A 17332-nucleotide genomic window follows, 5' to 3' on the forward strand; every position below is an offset into this window, starting at 1 on the left:
CGCTTCTTCCCCTCCGTGAAAGGAGTCTGCACCCACTGTGATTTCCTCTTTGGTCTGCCACTCTTCTTAGGTGCAGCAACAACGACATTCTCCTTGCACCTATGCATGATCCAAGGACTCGGTGCTTCCTTGTAAACGACCATGATCCACCTTTGCTTTCTTCCTCACTGTATTCCTCAACAACTTCCTCAGCATGTTCCTTCACAATCTCTTCCTTTTTTTTCTCTTCATCCGCAACTTTCTCCCTGCTTTTTTCTTGTTTCCACAGCCTCTTTCTTTTGTTTCTCTTCTTCCACAACTTTCTCACCTTTTCCAGGTTCATCCTCCATACGCCTAATTATTGGTCTCCTTGCAGCCATTGCCTTAGTCCTACCACGTGGCGGTGTTGGAGTTCCCTCTGACTGACTCCCACGTGTGGTGTTGGAGTTTCACCGGTTCTGTTTGTCTCAACCCGAGGCTCAGTGTTATCAACTTTGGGAGTTCCCTCTGACTGACTCCCATGTGGTGGTGTTGGAGTTTCACCGGTTCTGTTCGTCTCAACCCGAGGCTCAACCCGAGGCTCATTGTCATCATCTTTGGGAGTTCTCTCTGTCTGATTCCCACGTGGTGGTGTCGGAGTTCCTTTTTCTATCTCTGTCTCCCGTGCTTCTGATTCCACCTCCTCAGTCTCATTTTTCTCCTTTTCTTTCTCCCTGGTTTCAGACTCTTTCCCTTCAACTTCTTCTTCTTCATCCTCCTTCCCTTCAACTTCTTCTTCTTGATCCTCTTTCCCTCCAACCTCTACTTGATCATCTTCTCCTTCAGCCTCAGATTCCACCACTTTTTCTTCATCTTTCTCATCATTGTTCTCATCCTTTTCCTCACTGGACTTTGTAAACCGGCTCTTACACATCCTTGGACATTCTTCACTGGCGTCCTCTGAATAGATTCTAAACGTCTTCCCCAGATCCGGAATACACTCAAAAGCCAGAACCTAGAAAATCCATTGTCACAGGAATTATAAAACAATTAAAATTTTTCTAAACTATATGCTTTACCTCTAAAGGGATGATGAAACCAGGAAAGGCGCATGCCTCTTTCACTTCACCCTTCAGATGGTTCATCACGTGCTTAATCTCCTTTATTGCATCCTCAAACGTTAGACGACCCCAGGGAAATGATCTGCAAGCATCTAAATCGTCCATCATCCTTAATATGAAGTCGTCTAAATTTCCAGCATCCTTCGGCTTTCCTCTGATAACCCGACCAAGAAAAAACAAGACTGTCATCTTCAATCTATCTGGACACGGCGGCATAGACAACATCTTCTGCTTCACATCAGTGATGGTGATCTTCTTTCTGTCATGGAAGTAATAATCCACAAACTTATAACCTCCCAACTTCTCATAGTTTGGTGGATAATCACCGCAGTCTAACCCAGAGATGAGGGCATGCTCCCTCATAGAATAGCGGATGGGTACACCATAACCGCAAACCATGCAACATCATCTTCTGGAGTACAAATGGTGCGCAGTAGTAACATCCACATCCCCTGAAGCTTCAGGTTATCTTCGTCTGGCATGTGGAAGAAATGTCGAAACTGAGGATGGCTTGTGAACCACGCAGCCTCAGGCTTATCCCTGATGAGCTTTACTGTCCTGGTCACGAAGCACTTAGTTTGTATCTTCGAACTCTGGGGGAACTCGCTGCTTTTGAAGTAGAACTCAAGGGGTTGATTCGGTTGCATTTCCTGCAATCAAAATAAATTTATACATGTTAGTAATGCTAGTAATACAAAAAGTACTTGTATTACTGCTAATTACTACTCAGCATTTCTCACAAACAATAACAATGAATACAAAATATATACCTCTCTTTCAGACCCCTCACTATCGGACCCCTCTCGTTCGGACTCATCTGAGACTGAGAGCGATTCTACACTCGGTGCTCTCGCTGGCTCTCTCACTGGCCTACTCTTCTTACTCTTCTTACTGCTTTTCTTGCTCTTCTGAACTCTCGGTTCTGGTTTTTTTGCAGCCGAGTCCGGTTTCCTGACTCTAAGAGACTGACGACGACTTTCATTGGGGACTACCTTTTGATTTTTCTTCATAATTTCCTGTACAAGACATTACAACACTCAATCACTCTAAATTCAAACCGCAAAACAACAACACAACATCAACTAAGTTTCCCCAATACAATTTTATTAACAAAAATTAAATACAATTTATAACTCAAATCGGAAACAATAGATTCTATGTAATATATACCTAAACAATAGATTTACCAAGTTCTTATCCAATTTCAAAACCAATATCTAAACATAAGACACATTCAAAGTTTTCCCCAAATTTGTTTTCAAATCTACATACAAATTCGACCAAATAACAACCAAATAAAGGGAAAATAATCACTTACCACAAGGAACAAAGATGGAGCCTCGATTTCGACAAAGGAGGATGAAGAAACAAAGCGGTCTCGACTTTAGGGTTTCAGACAAGAGAGACAAAGAGATAGTTGAGACACGAACCAACAAGGAAGAAGGAAGATGGATTTTCGATTTAGATAGAAAACAAACAAGGAAGAACGAAAATAGATACTCTAGGGTTTCAATCTCCGATTTTGCAATAGAGAGTGTCGCAAGAGGAGGGAGAGACAGACCCGATGATTGAAAATTTTGGAGAAGAGAATGTTGAGTGATACAAAACGACATCGTTTTGGTTTAGATGGGTCGGGTTTTAGGGTTTGTATTGTATGGGTCGGATCTTTCTGGTTGGATCTTGTAAATAACTAAATTAGTTTAGGGCAATCTGTCTTTAGCCACGTTTTCTATTTAAAAAAAAATGAAAAAGAAATTATATTATAATAAAGGGATAAATGGGGATTTTTTTGGAGGGTAGAGGGCATATGGAGTTAATCTCCCAAACCATTACATAATCACAAGTCTCAAGTGGTCTCTCACCTCCAATAAAGAAATTGGAGAGGAAGAAGAAGACACCAAACATAAAACTCATCTTCTGACATTAAAACCCAGAATCCAAGAACCACTCTTCACGCTCTCACACGGGTCTTTGTGTTCGGCGTTGTAAACAATGCTGCTTCCTCTCTTCTTCTTCCTCCTCCTCCTCCTCCTCAATCTCCATCTCTCTTCCTCCTCCTCAATCTCCTTCCCTGATTTTCAGATCATCGACGTTTTACAACCGCTCACCGTCACTGGAACCGGAACCCTTCCCGATTTCAACAACACCGACGAGTCTAAGTACACTCTTCGTCTCCTCCACCGCGATAGATTCCCTTCTGTTTCTTACCGTAACCACCACCACCGTCTCCACGCCCGTTTGCGGAGAGACACAGACCGAGTCGCCGCCATCCTCCGCCGCATTTCCGGCAAAACAGTACCTTACGGTTCCAAGTACGAAGTCGACGACTTCGGCTCCGATGTGGTCTCCGGCATGGACCAAGGGAGCGGCGAGTACTTCGTCAGAATCGGCGTCGGAAGCCCGCCGCGAGATCAGTACATGGTGATTGACTCCGGGAGCGACATGGTTTGGGTCCAGTGTCAGCCTTGCAAGCTCTGTTACAAACAATCCGACCCGGTTTTCGACCCGGCTAAATCCGGATCCTACACAGGAGTCTCCTGCGGGTCCTCCGTCTGCGACCGGATCGAAAACTCCGGCTGCCACTCCGGCGGGTGTCGCTACGAGGTCATGTACGGAGACGGGTCTTACACTAAAGGGACGTTAGCTCTCGAAACGCTGACGTTTGGTAGGACGGTGATTCGAAACGTCGCGATGGGATGCGGCCACCGGAACAGAGGAATGTTCGTCGGGGCAGCCGGTTTACTAGGTATCGGAGGCGGTTCGATGTCTTTTGTGGGACAATTAACCGGTCAAACCGGGGGTGCGTTCGGTTATTGTTTAGTGAGCCGCGGCACAGACTCTACCGGTTCGTTGGTCTTCGGACGTGAAGCTTTGCCCGTTGGTGCCTCGTGGGTCCCGCTCGTCCGTAACCCGCGCGCGCCGAGCTTCTACTACGTTGGTCTCAAGGGCCTCGGAGTAGGCGGCGTTAGAATCGCTTTACCGGACGATGTTTTCGACTTAACCGAAACCGGCGACGGCGGTGTGGTTATGGACACCGGAACGGCCGTCACAAGGCTTCCCACGGCGGCTTACGCTGCGTTCCGGGATGGGTTTAAGGCCCAGACAGCAAACTTGCCGCGAGCTTCCGGCGTATCGATATTCGACACGTGTTACGACCTTTCCGGGTTTGTCTCGGTCCGAGTTCCGACCGTGTCGTTCTATTTCACGGAAGGTCCGGTTTTGACTTTACCGGCGAGGAATTTCTTGATGCCGGTGGATGATTCGGGGACGTACTGTTTCGCGTTCGCGGCGTCTCCGACGGGTTTGTCGATAATAGGGAACATACAGCAAGAAGGGATCCAAGTATCTTTCGACGGAGCCAATGGCTTTGTTGGGTTTGGTCCCAATGTTTGCTAGCGTTTAACAAAAAAAATAAAAGATATTTACGTTTTTTGTTCGCTAGTAAGTAAAAAACTTTTGTCTCAGTATGTATCTGTCTTTTATTTATTAGCTTCGGTTTTGAGTTTTAATAAGTGGTAATTAGTATAGAGAGTACTGAAATGTATATGATTTGACCAAAATTGTCTTTTGGATTTTTGATTGAGGAATCTATTATGATATGAGTTACTGTTTGATTTGTGATAATAGAGTGAGATTACCAAGTCAAAAGTAATTAAACAGCAAAAAGGGTTAAAAATTGCAGAAACACTTTTGTGGTGAAGCGTGAGGGCATTGGGGAATGGACCTTTTGTATTGACCAAAGTTAACGTTACAGTAAATACGTTTTACTAAGCAGTTAGCAGCACATGTTCGGTCAGAGATTTTCTAAGTCATGATTCATGATGAACACTTGACTGAAGTTTGACTTTTTAATTTAACATTTACAAAAAATTTACCAAAAGCTAGATTACCAAAAGTTTGACTTTTTAATTTTCATAAGCCCTTTGTGTTGTAATTTTGCATAACCTGATAGTATGTGATTAGTTTTGATTTGGAAGAGAGGCTAAAAGGAGTAGGCCTGATGGGAAAAAATTATATGGTGCCAGTCTTTAAGTTTGTACATGAGTACCTGAGCCAGAGAGACCAACAAAAGCTGGACATTTTTATTCAAAAAGGAGTGAAAGGGGTATCATTTAAAGCAACTTAATAATCTCTAGTCACAATCGTGATGCACCTCTTCAATTCATTACTTCCCCGTGGTATTTTTCAAAGTTCGTTAGAAAGAAAAAATAATAACTTTCAATTTCACTTTTTGTGTCCTTTAAGTGGGTTTCATGATAATCACAATACAGGACCCAATCTAGTTGATTCATGGATGAAAAGGCCCAGAAGTGTACCTTTCCAAATGTCAGAATGATTTTTTCATCTTTCTTCTATTATCTGACTTATTTTCTAAATGCCGTTGGATACCTTGAATTTTAACAATAGAGTCAATTCTATTCACACCGTAACTTGAAAAAAAGGAAGAGAAAAAATCAAGATATGAATATGAGGAGAGAGCACTAACCGACGAGAAGCACGTGCATTCATACCATCATAATTATCAACTTCTTGTGAAAACTAAACCCAAAAAACCTCTGGTGAAAAATGGAAAAGAGAAATGACTTAAAGGGCCAAAAAAAAGAGAAAAGTCATACATAGAAGAGGTCCCATTGTCTTCTATGTTGTCCCCTTCATAGGGCATTTAATCAATAAAAAGTTCCACCACTGTGTATCACAGTAATGATTCATCATCTTGAATCTTAAAGCTGATTCTTACACAGAACCAAACTTTAACTTTCTTAGCAGTTTCCACTCATACTTTGTTATTTCTGTATCTATTTATATTGTGCATCCTCCCCTAATCTCCCACCTAAATTGCAGAGAGTTTTGTCCTAAACTATCTTTAGGTTCTGCATTTATTTGATCGAACACATCATGAATGCCTCTCCCACAAAAGACAAAAGAGTTTTCTCCATTTTCTCTTCAAATATACCTTACTCTAAACTGCAAGGTGTATTTATGTTCAAAACCATTAGACAAGCGTAGACATCAAAACGGGAACATAGCAGCAAGTCAAAGGCGGACCTAGGATGGTCGAGTCAATCACTACGACCTGATTAGAGGAAACCATCCTCATCTTCTTCAAACAAAGGACCATGAAGGAACGAGCTATGTACAAACAGAGGTTCTCTCACCTCATCTACATTGCTGAAGAGGTAAGCACAATGCATTGATGCATACAACAAGTTCCAAAACAGACTCAGAACCTGCAAGCTATAAAGATTGCTTGGAATGGCAAGCCAAGAATACATAAGAAATGTCATTGTAAGAAAAAGAAAAAAAGATTCGCTGCCCAAAGGTATCAAATATACAGCAGTAGATCCTTAAGATTTACCGTTAAACTCTTACACATGATACATACCATGAAACGATTTAGTTATTTACATATGGCATACTTCCAATCAATGAAATTCCGCGCACACAAAAAACCTAGACTGGCTCCAAAGCCTCACAAAACCAAACACGAAATCCTAGGAGAGGCAGAGTATTGAAGTTATATTACATAAGCAGGTAGATGTTTCTTCCTGATCAAAAAAAGCTCTGTGCATAATCTCCCATAATAAATACTATGCAACCTAATTCAAGCAACGATTAGAAGAAGGCTACGCGTAGAGCATACAATGAGTGGTCTACACCATAAAAAGATACTTGAGATCGTCAACTGTCAGTCGAGTGGCAGAGCTTCCACCATGCTCTTCACCATACGCAGATGCAACAATCTTCCTTTTCTCTTCCTGATGAAATAAAAAATTCAAAATGATAGTGCTGAATCACTGTAACCAAGTCAGAGCGAGCTGAAATATTGCGTAGAATACCTGAAGTAACAAAATTCTATCCTCAACGGTGCCTTTTATAGTGATGCGAGTTACACTAACTGGCCGAGTTTGTCCAATACGATGTGCACGATCAATAGCTTGATCTTCGGTTGTTGGATTCCACCAAAGATCCAGAAGAATAACATGACATGCAGCTACCATATTCAACCCAAGGTTTCCAGCTTTTAGCGACATCAGCATCACCTCTACCTGTTAACAGAGAGAGTTTTAGGATCGATACTCCATGATTCAGACAAATGACTAGTTAAAGTATTTTGGAAAATATATCTAAGATATTCATATCACTCACATCTGGATCATTGCTGAATTCTTTTACAGCCCTGTCTCTTGCTGCTAGACTCATTGTTCCATCTAATCTTCTGAATTCAATACCATTTTCAATAAAACTCAGCTCAACCAAGTCAAGCATACCCGTCCACTGAGAGAATACTATCGTCTTTATTGGCCCCTGGTTAGGTGAAGATGAGTGAAGAGTCGTTGGCTCTATAATGGTAACATCATCGTCATCGTCATGTGGCTGTGAGGAAGAAGGCATTTGACCATGTTCGGAAAGCGACCTCAGGATATCTAGGACAGCCTTGATTTTTGATGAACTAAACTCACTTTTTTGAAGAGCTGATCTATCCTGTGAAGAACTACATCCTGTATCATTGGTGATGCATTTTCTAAGGGAAGATTCGGAGAAAACCACATCACGCCCAATGTCTTCTCTGCATCTCCGTACAGGGCACACGTTCTCATCCCCAGTGATATGTTCTGAAACACACTGATAGCAAAATACATGCCCACACAGCGTAACAACAGGGTTTTCCGGTGGATCCTGCAGATAAACAGGGAACTAGAGTAAATATTCTCAGAACTGGCCTAAGAATTAGAGAGCAGTGAGCCTGAGGACATGTTTTTTTCCTAGCTCTCAATTACTCTGCACTTACATCACATATATTGCAGATGGCAGATGATGACTCTAAACGATTGAGCAGGTTGATTCGAGCCTCCCTAGGGAGTCTTTCGACTGCTTCTTCTGATTCTTTTCCAAGAGGATCTGAGTTGTACCCGTTAACAAGTTGTGGGTGGTCACAAGCTTGGCGTAGACGCAAAAGCATCAGAAGAATATTTCCGTAGTTTTGGCCCAAAGTTCCTGCAGCAGCATAAGCCTGCAGAAAATATTATTAATCATCTTATCAGGTGTACATGACTACAAGTACGAGTTTATGTTGTTTCACTGGCAGAAAACATGATATTCCAAGAACGCTCCTGTAAGGTCTCATTTATAAAAGCATTGACTAGCTTTATAGACGTTTCTTCTTTTCCAACAAAGTGCACATCAATTTCAAAGTATGAACTAATAAACTGTGGAGGACGAAAAGGAAAACCTTGAATTGTGATCGTGAATCTGCTTCAAGCTTCTTGTAGAAAGAGCGCTCCTCCACTGAAAAGTCCACTTTGCTCAAGCTAATTTTCTTTGGAGGTAGATTAATAATGGGTTTCCCATCAAGCAATGTTCCTAGATATTAGAACATGAGATATTTAGCAGAAATCATCAACTGCATCCCAGCTACGTACGAATAACATAATAGCAAAATTAAAAACTACCATCGAGTAAAAACGATCAAATACATATTAGAAAGAAAATAACACGATAAACTTGGGTACCTTTTGTACGGCGCAGCATTATAGCCTTTAGAACAGCTTGAAGCTTTTTGTAACCATGAAGAGAACTTTTGGAAATTGGAACCTTGATTGTATGGTAAAATGACTTGTACACAGCATACGGATTATATCTAAGGAACCTGAAATAGCTGTATAGATCATCAATCGTATTTTGAATTGGCGTTCCAGACAAACACCACCTCCTCTTGGCTCGAAGAGTGCAACAAGCTCTTGCCACTTGTGTTGTATGATTCTTAATTGTCTGAGCTTCGTCTAGTACTACTCTGAGCCAACCAACTCTTGATAAAGTACCACAATCAGAGTCGAAAGAAGAACCGTCCATGCTTTTTCTACCTCTTTTCTTACTCTTCTTACTGGCCTTCATTGCAACCTTACGTTTCTTCTTGTTGCCATGTTTTTGGTTATTGTCTTCATCGTTCTCATCATCGTCCAACAAGGACTGTTTGGGAGCTTCATTGGTAACAATGGCGTAAGTTGTGACAACCACATCATATTTTGCTAACTCCACAGGATCTTTGGTCCTATTACCACCATGGTAGACTAAAACAGAAAGTTTAGATTCATCAGAAACCTTCTCATCAAGCTCTCTTGCCCATTGCCTCACAAGACTCGCTGGACAAACAACTAATGTACCAGCAGCTGGTCTCTTTCTTTTAAACTCCCTTACTGAAGTACTCACTTCTTTATCTTTGACTTTCTCCGTATCTGAACTGTCATTCTCATCACTATCACCAACACTCAGAACCGTGGTCTCACTGTTGGTTAAAACCTTGAGCTCTGTTTTTGCGTGACTTTCACTCTCATGTTTTGCATTTTCTGACTCATCATAAGCATCCAGATCCAATATTTCAGCTTCCTCCTTAATAGACAGAACCGTGGTCTCACTGTTCCTTGAATTGAGCTCTGGTTTTGCATGACTTTTACTTTCATGCTTTGCATTTTCTAACTCATCATCAGCATCCAGGTCCAATATTTCAGCTTCTCCCTTGGTTGAGATTTCAGACTTCAATTGTGACTCAAACTTTTGCTTCAGGATAAGAGCAATCATCGAAACTGTCTTACCAAGTCCCTACAAAAATAGACCTTACATAGTTTGAGGGGAATATCCACGTAACAAAATCACAGATATTAACTTGGGAAGAAATTTAAGAATATGTGACCTGATCATCTGCTAATATCCCTCCCGAACAGTGCAAACTAGTTGTTTCCTTCTGAAACATCCACGCCAATGCAATTTTCTGAAAGCAACAGTATTCAGTACACTGTACACAAACCAATTTCAACGGCCACTAAATGGTAAGAATAAAACATGACAATACCTGATGCCTCATAAGAGGAACTGAAAGAATACCAGGAGGTAGATCAATTTCGGTCTTGGGTTGATTCAAATCCTGCAGGATAAACATACTTTTTAATAAAAATTGTACTTAATATACCATTTAATACCATGTTGACTATGGAAAAACACCGAGCTCTCTAAGACTATAACATATTTGTAATGCACCTGGGTAAAATCAAAACTGAATGCTACTTATAAAGCCAATGATCTAAAATATCATAATTTTTTCAAAGATGAAGAAAAATAAAGCAATTCATTCAGCATGGTAATATGACTCCAGCATCAATGAGAAACCAGATAAAACGTTACAATGCACCATAACTCTCTGACAAATATTTAACCAGGAAGAAATGAGCCAAATTTGGAGTTATTTATTGCTCCATATTCACTACTGCAATCATACCAAGAGATTCAAAGGAGCCAGAAAACTGTAAAAGTGGTACAAGGGACACGACATGCAAACAGAGAAGAACAGCCAAGTTGTTGAAGGCCATACATAAAAGAAGATTGAGTTACCTGTAGCGCAGCCTGGTAGATCAACCTCTCATCGTTCTCAGAATTCATATCTTCACCAACGCCAACCCTGTGAATTGGATCGCTTGGACCACCATAATGTAACGGAGAGGATGCAGATGTTCCAAGGGTCATAGACGGAGGGAGGATCCTAACCCCATTCATGCCACGATGAATTCCTATCTCAGAATGAGCTCCACGGTGACGATCACCAAACGCACTCTTGTTGCTTACAGCAGAACTACTACTATAGTCCGCACCAAAGCGACTCACGTTGCCATGGCTTATACTGTTGGAAGCACTTCTTGGAGGAATAGTAGTCGTATTAAAAGATGGTGGAAGGGTTCTTTTCAGAGATTGTTGAGAAGAAACAATTGAAGTCCTCGAGTTAACGATGCTCTTGTCATTCCCTCTAGTAGTAGTTCTAGAGCTGTCTCTTGGCCGAGATGCATAACGTGGAGCACCATAGCGAGAAGCTGGATTTGGAGGTCTAGGTGTAGGTTGAGTATTAGCAGCAGAGGAACCCTTTTGAGGAAAGCTAGTGCTGCCTGAAAAAAAAGTAGCAATGTGATTTGATAACTCCATAAAGCTAAACCTCACGGAGAGAGATAAAGAGTAAACCATCTAGCCAAGGGGGATTCTTCCTGGTTCTAACTTCTTCTTTAACGGGCTCTTCTGATACCTCCTCTTCATCGCTACTACTACTACTACTGCCTGAACTGATTTCAATAGCGGATTCCATCATGGGATCTCCTTCGTCTTCACTCTTTCCAGCAGTCGAGCTTCTGAGAAACCGAATCAGCCTGCGATGCAAAACATTATCCACACTGAAACTAATAGCCAGCAATGCTATCAAATTCGACTAAGGTGAAGATCAGTGAAGCTAATCCAAGGAAATGAAAATCAAAACGGAGTAAGCAGAAATGGCGGGATAATGGAAACGGAACACATATTTCGATTTTGTAAAACCCTACCTACACTATGAGGTAAAAGTTAAAAAAGTAAAACAGACGAAAGAAGAGGCGAGAAAGATGGAGAATCGGGGAATGAGTGAGAGTACCAAGGAAGCAGCGAGTTGGAGAAGAAGGAAGCCACTGTTGATTCGGAAGTTTTTTTTATTTTTTTACCTTTCTGTCACGACGGCTGGTTGCGATTTTGACGGAGAATAGGGGAAATGTGAAGGGATGTTGGGACGTTTCGTTTTTTTTTTTGTTTTAAAGAAACTTTACTAATTTACTTTTTTTAACAAATGTAAAAACGAAAAGGGGTATTAGCCCGGCCCATATTACCTAATTATCCACATAAATCCAAAATTAATAATTGTTTTTTCTTTCTTTTTTTTAACGTTAATTTATTACAATCTTACGTTATGATATAGGAAATATTACATAGACGATTCGACAACCGACAAGGACTTGAAACCTGAATTTCCTGTAATCTGTAATAAATTGCATAGTCTGGGATTCGAACCCCAGACCTGGGTGTAGAAACCTTTAAACCTTAACCAATAGGCTACGGTGCTTCCACATTATTTTTTCTTCTTAATCCAACCACAAAACAAAAACTTCCACTGGTGAACATTTGATGAACAAGAAAAAAAAATTAATTTGAATAACTGAATAATAATATAAAAACAAACTTTTTGTCATTTTTTTCTTGTCAAATTTAGAGAAATGTTTCTTCTTAAATCTTTTTAAAACAGAAGAATTAAGTGAAACTCATCATGTGTTAGTAAATCACTATAAATTGACAAATTTCCAACTTGTTTTGGCATCAATTTGATTTATTATTATTTTTGTAAGAAATTGTGATTACCAATTGAAACCAAATTGTATTTAATTTTCTTTCTTTAGAAAACCATAAGACATTTTTGTTTAGTACTACTTTTTGTTTACAATTTGATAGGTTTTAAAATATTTGCTAGATGTAACTTCGCATGGCATTTTTTACTTTATCTAACTGGTTTATTCGTTAATGGAAAGGAAATGAATGATGCTCTCGGTAGACCTCAAGCAAGAAAGTAAAACACACAAAAATAAACCTCCTTTGATTGGATGCATCGAGTCGTAAGTAATTCGGATTAAACATATACTGCAAGAGATGACTGCTTAAAGAAATTCTAACAATAGAGAAATGTGCCCTATTAATAAATTGTTTTTATTGTTTTATATAAGCTTGGTTTTAGAGACCAAACAATTAGAGAAAACATCAAACCCTGTACTTTAAAATATTTTCCAGTGTTCTGTAAATGTTCCTAAGTGACGCTTCTTAGTGATTTTGATGACATTTGGAGTAGAGAAAAGAGTGGCATGGCGTGACAGTTTGGTCTTTGGTGTATGCCACAAAAGTGATTTTGATACATTACCATCGCAGTAGTCTCATCCGCTTTAGAGTTTAGCAGAAGATGTAATTAACATAAAACTGACATCATGCAAAGGAGTAGAATGCACATTTTTAAACCATACAACCACCTTGTTCTACTCAAAACTTGTCACACATTTATTTAATCCACAACGGATTGTTATGATTTCATTAAAATAAGTCGGAATAACAATACGCGATTGAAAAAAACCATCCAAAACTTATAAGAAAACTCTAACAATATGCAATAAAATAACACCATCAAACCATTGTATATGATTTCATTTACATGGCTTGATGGCTAAAGAAGCAAGACTACGAGCACAAACCTCCTTGTTCAATTCGTTCAAGAGAGGCCTAAGCAGCTCACTATTAATAGTCTTATCAAGTTTTATCACTTGAGAATTTGTTTCAAAGAGAGACTTCCACAGGGGAAGAATCTCAGACTCTATTGCTTCCCTAGCAAACCCATTTGCCTCTGAAACTGTGAAACATCCTTGACAGACCCCAAATTCTCCTCTAGCTTCTTCAGCTCTTGGTTGTATTGCTCCAAAACAGACGGTTTCACTAGGCAACCAATTTCGAGAGTGGAAACAGTGTGAGCCAAACCTCTGATGGCAGAAACAAAATCCTGTCGGAACGTCCCCATCAGTTTTGATTGAGTGGATTCTCCACCGTCAATGTAGACGAGATTCTTGGGTTTGATATATGTTGTATACACGTGTTGTATAACACGGTACAATCGTCTTACCGCGGGACCACGACGATCCATCTTTGTTTTAAACAATGTAAAAAAACAGAAGTACGTCATAGAACGTCTGTCATCGGATAATATGAACATTGCTTCAGCCATACAGAGCGAGAGCTCAACTCCGAGTCGCACAGCTTCTTCTTTCTGGTCCTTCTCTTTGGTGACGTCAGCAGTCCTGTAAATAAATAAATAAATATAAGAAAAGTAGGGATTTAGACTTTCCCTAACACGTAAGAATAATATGAAGTCTCAAAGGGAAAGAATATATCACTGACCCATTAGTGAAAGGGGAACATCTAGACTGCGGTATAACACGGTCACTCATCTGTTGTTTCAAGATACAAAATAATCAATTCAGAGTCTAAATTTTCTTCTATAAATCGACCAATATAATATGGAGAAGAACCCTAGATCGTAACTGTAGCCTCTAATTTTTTATCGACTGAAAACTAACGATTCGAATCAGGGCTTATCGATTCCTTTTTATCCTTTTTTTTTGTTGAGACGGTCAAAACTGAACCTCTGTTTACGGTTTTAGCATTTATCTAAAAATTAATGTAGGTAAAAATAATCTCAACCATTCCCACAATTATCTCAACCGCTTTTAGAATTTTATTCCTCCCTGTTCACTATTGCAATCATACCAAGAGAATAAAGGAGCCAGAAAACAGTAAAGCTGGTTAAACGGACACAAGACATGGAGAAAAGAACAGCCAAGTGTTTTAACTTGAGAGAAGATTGATTCTATCTGAATTGTTGTCAAAACTGATTTATCCTTAAATAGAAAGGAAATGAATAGACCTCTCGTTGGTAGTAAAAGAGACCTCAGGCAAGAAAGTAAAAACACAAAAATAAACTCCTTTAATTGAATGTTCTCGGAGAGAAAACCTAAACCGCAGGTAAACATCACAACATTCCCTTTTGTTTTTTTTTGTTCAACTTCCCAACGAAAAAAAAAGCCTAAACTGAAATCTTGAAGGGAGATAATATAATGAAATTGAACCGAATCCCCCGCACAACAGCTGCTGCAATCTGCGCTGTCAGGGCTTTATTGCGTGCCTCAATATGCTTTTTAGCCGACTGTTAAACCGAATCCGAACTTGTAGTCCTTCTTCTTATGGTCAAGCTGGGTTAAACAGAAACCAATCAACAGTTAGGAAATGAGAATCCTCCATTCAATCTCAGTGCAAAGAACAAGGAGAACTGTGTACCTCTGCAGATATAAGAAAATTGAGTCCCATACTCAATCGTTCTTCCAGAAGAGCGGATGCTACACCGTTCGAATCTATCTTTCCCCGCACACGAGCCTGATACAAACACACATAGATTATCAAGCAATCTATACCTTGTTTTTCAACTCCATTACAATCCAGGAAAAAAAAATGGCGACTTTACCTGTCTGAGCATGTAGTCATACCCTACACTAGCTACAGCTTCTCTTGAAAAAACGTTGTACATGAAATCAGTTGCAAGTGAGACCTGATCATGAGAAGAAGGTGTCATGTTTTAGCTCTATCTCTGTAGGGTTATAAGATGTGCTCAGTGATAAGAAGTGCATTTACCTTGTCGGAAACCTTCTGAACATAGTTCATAAGAAGAAGACCAGTGCTTGCAACTTGCCCAGAGGCGACCTGTTGGTAAAGAAAACGTTCTTAGTATGATAAGGACACAAACGGTTAGAGTATTGTTGTTCTTGAAACGAATGAGAAGAGGAATTACCATCTTATCAGTTTCGTATCTTGCAGCGTAACCTATACCCGACTTCCGAGGCCCACCAGCCCAGAAAACTTCCCCACCCAATGATAGACGTGGTGTCACACTCTGTCCAATATTTCATGAAAAAATACAATTGAGTACAATGAAACACTAAACAAAAACAAGCAGCACCTCGCACATTCACCACATTCACCGTACCAAAAAGTTTTACTATAACAGTTCTAAACTCGAAAGACTTATGAAAGATGAAAGACAACTTTTCTTATCGCCATAAAACTAACCATGAGTTATGACCACAACATGTTGATTAGAACGATTTATAGTTCATATCTCATCACAGCTTTACAGCTAGATAAATAAATTCAAATATGGCTAGCCCTTTCCTTAACTATATGACTTCGCGCAGAAAGATTTACTAAAAAAATGCAGCTGTTGCTAAGGAACAATAGTCCACTTTACCTGAATATAGTTAGCTCCAATTAGAGCACTGTTCCCAAATTGAAGTTGGGCTCTGTAGTCTGATCCCTACACAAACATGAGACAAGAAAAACTTCAGACGAACCAAAAGCTAGCAAAGGTGCATCACAAAGATGAATGTAAAGCTGGGAAAATTCCTCACCATGTAATCAAAGTGAAACATTGCACTCGACATATGAGGCTCATTTGTTATCTGGAAGAAGAATGTAAACAAAGATGTTAAATACAAGATTTCTTGAATGTACACCATAGAACAAACAAATTCTCACATACCTGAGCATTCGCCTTCATCATCAACTTATCAGTTAAATCAGCTCTCACTCTTGCACTAGTTCTACCATCAGTCATAACCCTTCCAACAAGCATCAGCTGCATATCTTTATTTTGTCATTTTTTTCATATCTTCTTGATAGCCACAAGTATACAGAACAAAACGACTAGCATACCTTTGGGTCAGCATAATTGGCACCAAACTCATAGTGGGCAGTTGGAATTTTGATGGTAGTGTCAGGTGACTGAGAAGGAACTTCCATTGGCCCCATCATCACACTGTTTAAAAAAAATCGTTACACAAGCTTAATGAGAGAAACAAAAAAAAAGAAATTTTTTCACCAATAACTGTAAAAACATAATCTTTCTACCTGTGGCAGAGAGCAAACTTTTGATTCAGCCCCTTGGTAAAGTCGAAGCGAAACCCCTCAAAATTCTCTGTCTTTAAGGAAACTGCAGAGAGTAATGAAACCAAAGTTACAAAACAACGGGAAAGCTAAACTTAAATGCTTCACAACACAGGAAGTAACCATTACGAGGAGCCATTCAGGATCATGTGAATAAGATTTGACCCCAAACAAACACTTTGAAAGAGCTTAATGAAACAGTTTCACAAACATTATGTAGCTACAATCTCATTTTTTACTATTTGAGAATCATTAACAAAGGTGTCATTAACATAACCCGATCAGGCCTATTTCAATCACACTATATAGTTTGCAAAATCTTAAGACCTCGAGATTATTCATGGAATAAAAAAAGCAATTAGAGACAACACAGAAGCTAAATCTCAAAGTCAATAATCCAATGCACTAAAGCCACACTCATCTTCTAGATTGTTTCATTCCAAACAACACAGATCAGATCACCCACACGGATTGAGATATTTTAAAAAAGAAGAAAAAAAATCTAGATCGAGAAGAAGTAGATAATGATGTACTGAACTGTAAGCTTCACGGTGAAGTTCATCGTAGGGAACAGGGCAAGGAAGATTCGAGTAATCGACTTTCTCGTCGACTTTAGGCTTGTCGTCGATTTGAGCCGTCACGAGAGGTGGGAAAAGATCCGCCATCGCCGAGAATCACTAACGGCGAGAGTAGAGAGAGAGAGAGAGAGAGAGAGGAGGAAGAAGTGTGTTAAGGGTTTTCTCTTGTGATTTTGGGGGCGAGATCCTCTCTTTTGGGTTTTGTTGCCTTTCAAGGGTTTTGTAGCTTCGTTTTTCTTTTTTTAATCCAAATTCGGTTATTAAACTTAAACCGGTTCTGGACCGTTCATTCCCCGGTCTCATCCAATTCCG

General features: G+C 39.9%; 4 protein-coding genes and 1 pseudogene across 5 annotated transcripts; 1 reads left to right on the forward strand and 4 right to left on the reverse strand.

The window, feature by feature from the left end:
- Positions 1–337: 337 nt before the first annotated feature.
- On the reverse strand, positions 338–1459 carry LOC103869404. The gene is made up of 2 exons (XM_033292690.1): positions 1038–1459; positions 338–973 (listed from the first exon to the last, which is right to left on the reverse strand). The coding sequence occupies exons 1-2, from the start codon at positions 1440–1442 to the stop codon at positions 338–340; spliced, it is 1041 nt and encodes a 346-aa protein (XP_033148581.1). The 5' UTR covers positions 1443–1459.
- Positions 1460–2631: 1172 nt separating this feature from the next.
- LOC103869368 (protein ASPARTIC PROTEASE IN GUARD CELL 2) lies at positions 2632–4700 on the forward strand. Its single transcript, XM_009147445.3, has one exon. It carries the CDS (start codon positions 3072–3074, stop codon positions 4473–4475), a length of 1404 nt encoding a protein of 467 aa, XP_009145693.1. The 5' UTR covers positions 2632–3071; the 3' UTR covers positions 4476–4700.
- A 1658-nt stretch (positions 4701–6358) lies between these two features.
- Positions 6359–11715, reverse strand: LOC103869369 (helicase-like transcription factor CHR27). Of its 2 annotated transcripts, none has more exons than XM_009147446.3 (11): positions 11521–11715; positions 11082–11263; positions 10464–11008; positions 9928–9999; positions 9769–9846; positions 8591–9677; positions 8311–8441; positions 7870–8091; positions 7227–7757; positions 6917–7126; positions 6359–6835 (listed from the first exon to the last, which is right to left on the reverse strand). In XM_009147446.3, the coding sequence occupies exons 2-11, from the start codon at positions 11203–11205 to the stop codon at positions 6731–6733; spliced, it is 3105 nt and encodes a 1034-aa protein (XP_009145694.1). In that variant the 5' UTR covers positions 11206–11263; positions 11521–11715; the 3' UTR covers positions 6359–6730. The 2 variants fall into 2 exon arrangements, with proteins under 2 accessions (XP_009145694.1, XP_009145695.1); XM_009147447.3 differs by having other exon boundaries at positions 6595–6835; positions 11435–11529.
- Positions 11716–11770: 55 nt separating this feature from the next.
- Positions 11771–14171, reverse strand: LOC103869370 (annotated as a pseudogene).
- Positions 14172–14406: 235 nt separating this feature from the next.
- LOC103869371 (mitochondrial import receptor subunit TOM40-1) lies at positions 14407–17243 on the reverse strand. The gene is made up of 11 exons (XM_009147448.3): positions 16981–17243; positions 16407–16488; positions 16212–16314; positions 16039–16134; positions 15908–15958; positions 15748–15813; positions 15292–15393; positions 15135–15203; positions 14968–15051; positions 14784–14879; positions 14407–14698 (listed from the first exon to the last, which is right to left on the reverse strand). Exons 1-11 carry the CDS (start codon positions 17105–17107, stop codon positions 14645–14647), a joined length of 930 nt encoding a protein of 309 aa, XP_009145696.1. The 5' UTR covers positions 17108–17243; the 3' UTR covers positions 14407–14644.
- Positions 17244–17332: the final 89 nt, after the last annotated feature.

Source organism: Brassica rapa, chromosome A05, assembly GCF_000309985.2.
Source record: "Brassica rapa cultivar Chiifu-401-42 chromosome A05, CAAS_Brap_v3.01, whole genome shotgun sequence".
Classification (NCBI taxonomy): Eukaryota; Viridiplantae; Streptophyta; class Magnoliopsida; order Brassicales; family Brassicaceae; genus Brassica; species Brassica rapa.

What these genes read in the sequence shown, in the direction of transcription:
- LOC103869371 (XM_009147448.3), bottom strand. Translation starts at nt 17,107, where the DNA reads ATGGCGGATCTTTTCCCACCTCTCGTGACGGCTCAAATCGACGACAAG. An exon ending in ACTTCACCGTGAAGCTTACA is followed by an intron (nt 16,489 to 16,980) that starts GTTCAGTACATC and finishes TACTCTCTGCAG; the next exon opens with TTTCCTTAAAGACAGAGAAT. An exon ending in TGTTTCACTTTGATTACATG is followed by an intron (nt 15,814 to 15,907) that starts GTGAGGAATTTT and finishes ATGTTTGTGTAG; the next exon opens with GGATCAGACTACAGAGCCCA.
- LOC103869369 (XM_009147446.3), bottom strand. Translation starts at nt 11,205, where the DNA reads ATGATGGAATCCGCTATTGAAATCAGTTCAGGCAGTAGTAGTAGTAGT. An exon ending in TCTACCAGGCTGCGCTACAG is followed by an intron (nt 10,000 to 10,463) that starts GTAACTCAATCT and finishes TTTATCCTGCAG; the next exon opens with GATTTGAATCAACCCAAGAC. An exon ending in AATTCAGCAATGATCCAGAT is followed by an intron (nt 7,127 to 7,226) that starts GTGAGTGATATG and finishes CTCTGTTAACAG; the next exon opens with GTAGAGGTGATGCTGATGTC.
- LOC103869404 (XM_033292690.1), bottom strand. Translation starts at nt 1,442, where the DNA reads ATGAGGGAGCATGCCCTCATCTCTGGGTTAGACTGCGGTGATTATCCA. An exon ending in GTTTCATCATCCCTTTAGAG is followed by an intron (nt 974 to 1,037) that starts GTAAAGCATATA and finishes TGGATTTTCTAG; the next exon opens with GTTCTGGCTTTTGAGTGTAT.
- LOC103869368 (XM_009147445.3), top strand. Translation starts at nt 3,072, where the DNA reads ATGCTGCTTCCTCTCTTCTTCTTCCTCCTCCTCCTCCTCCTCAATCTC.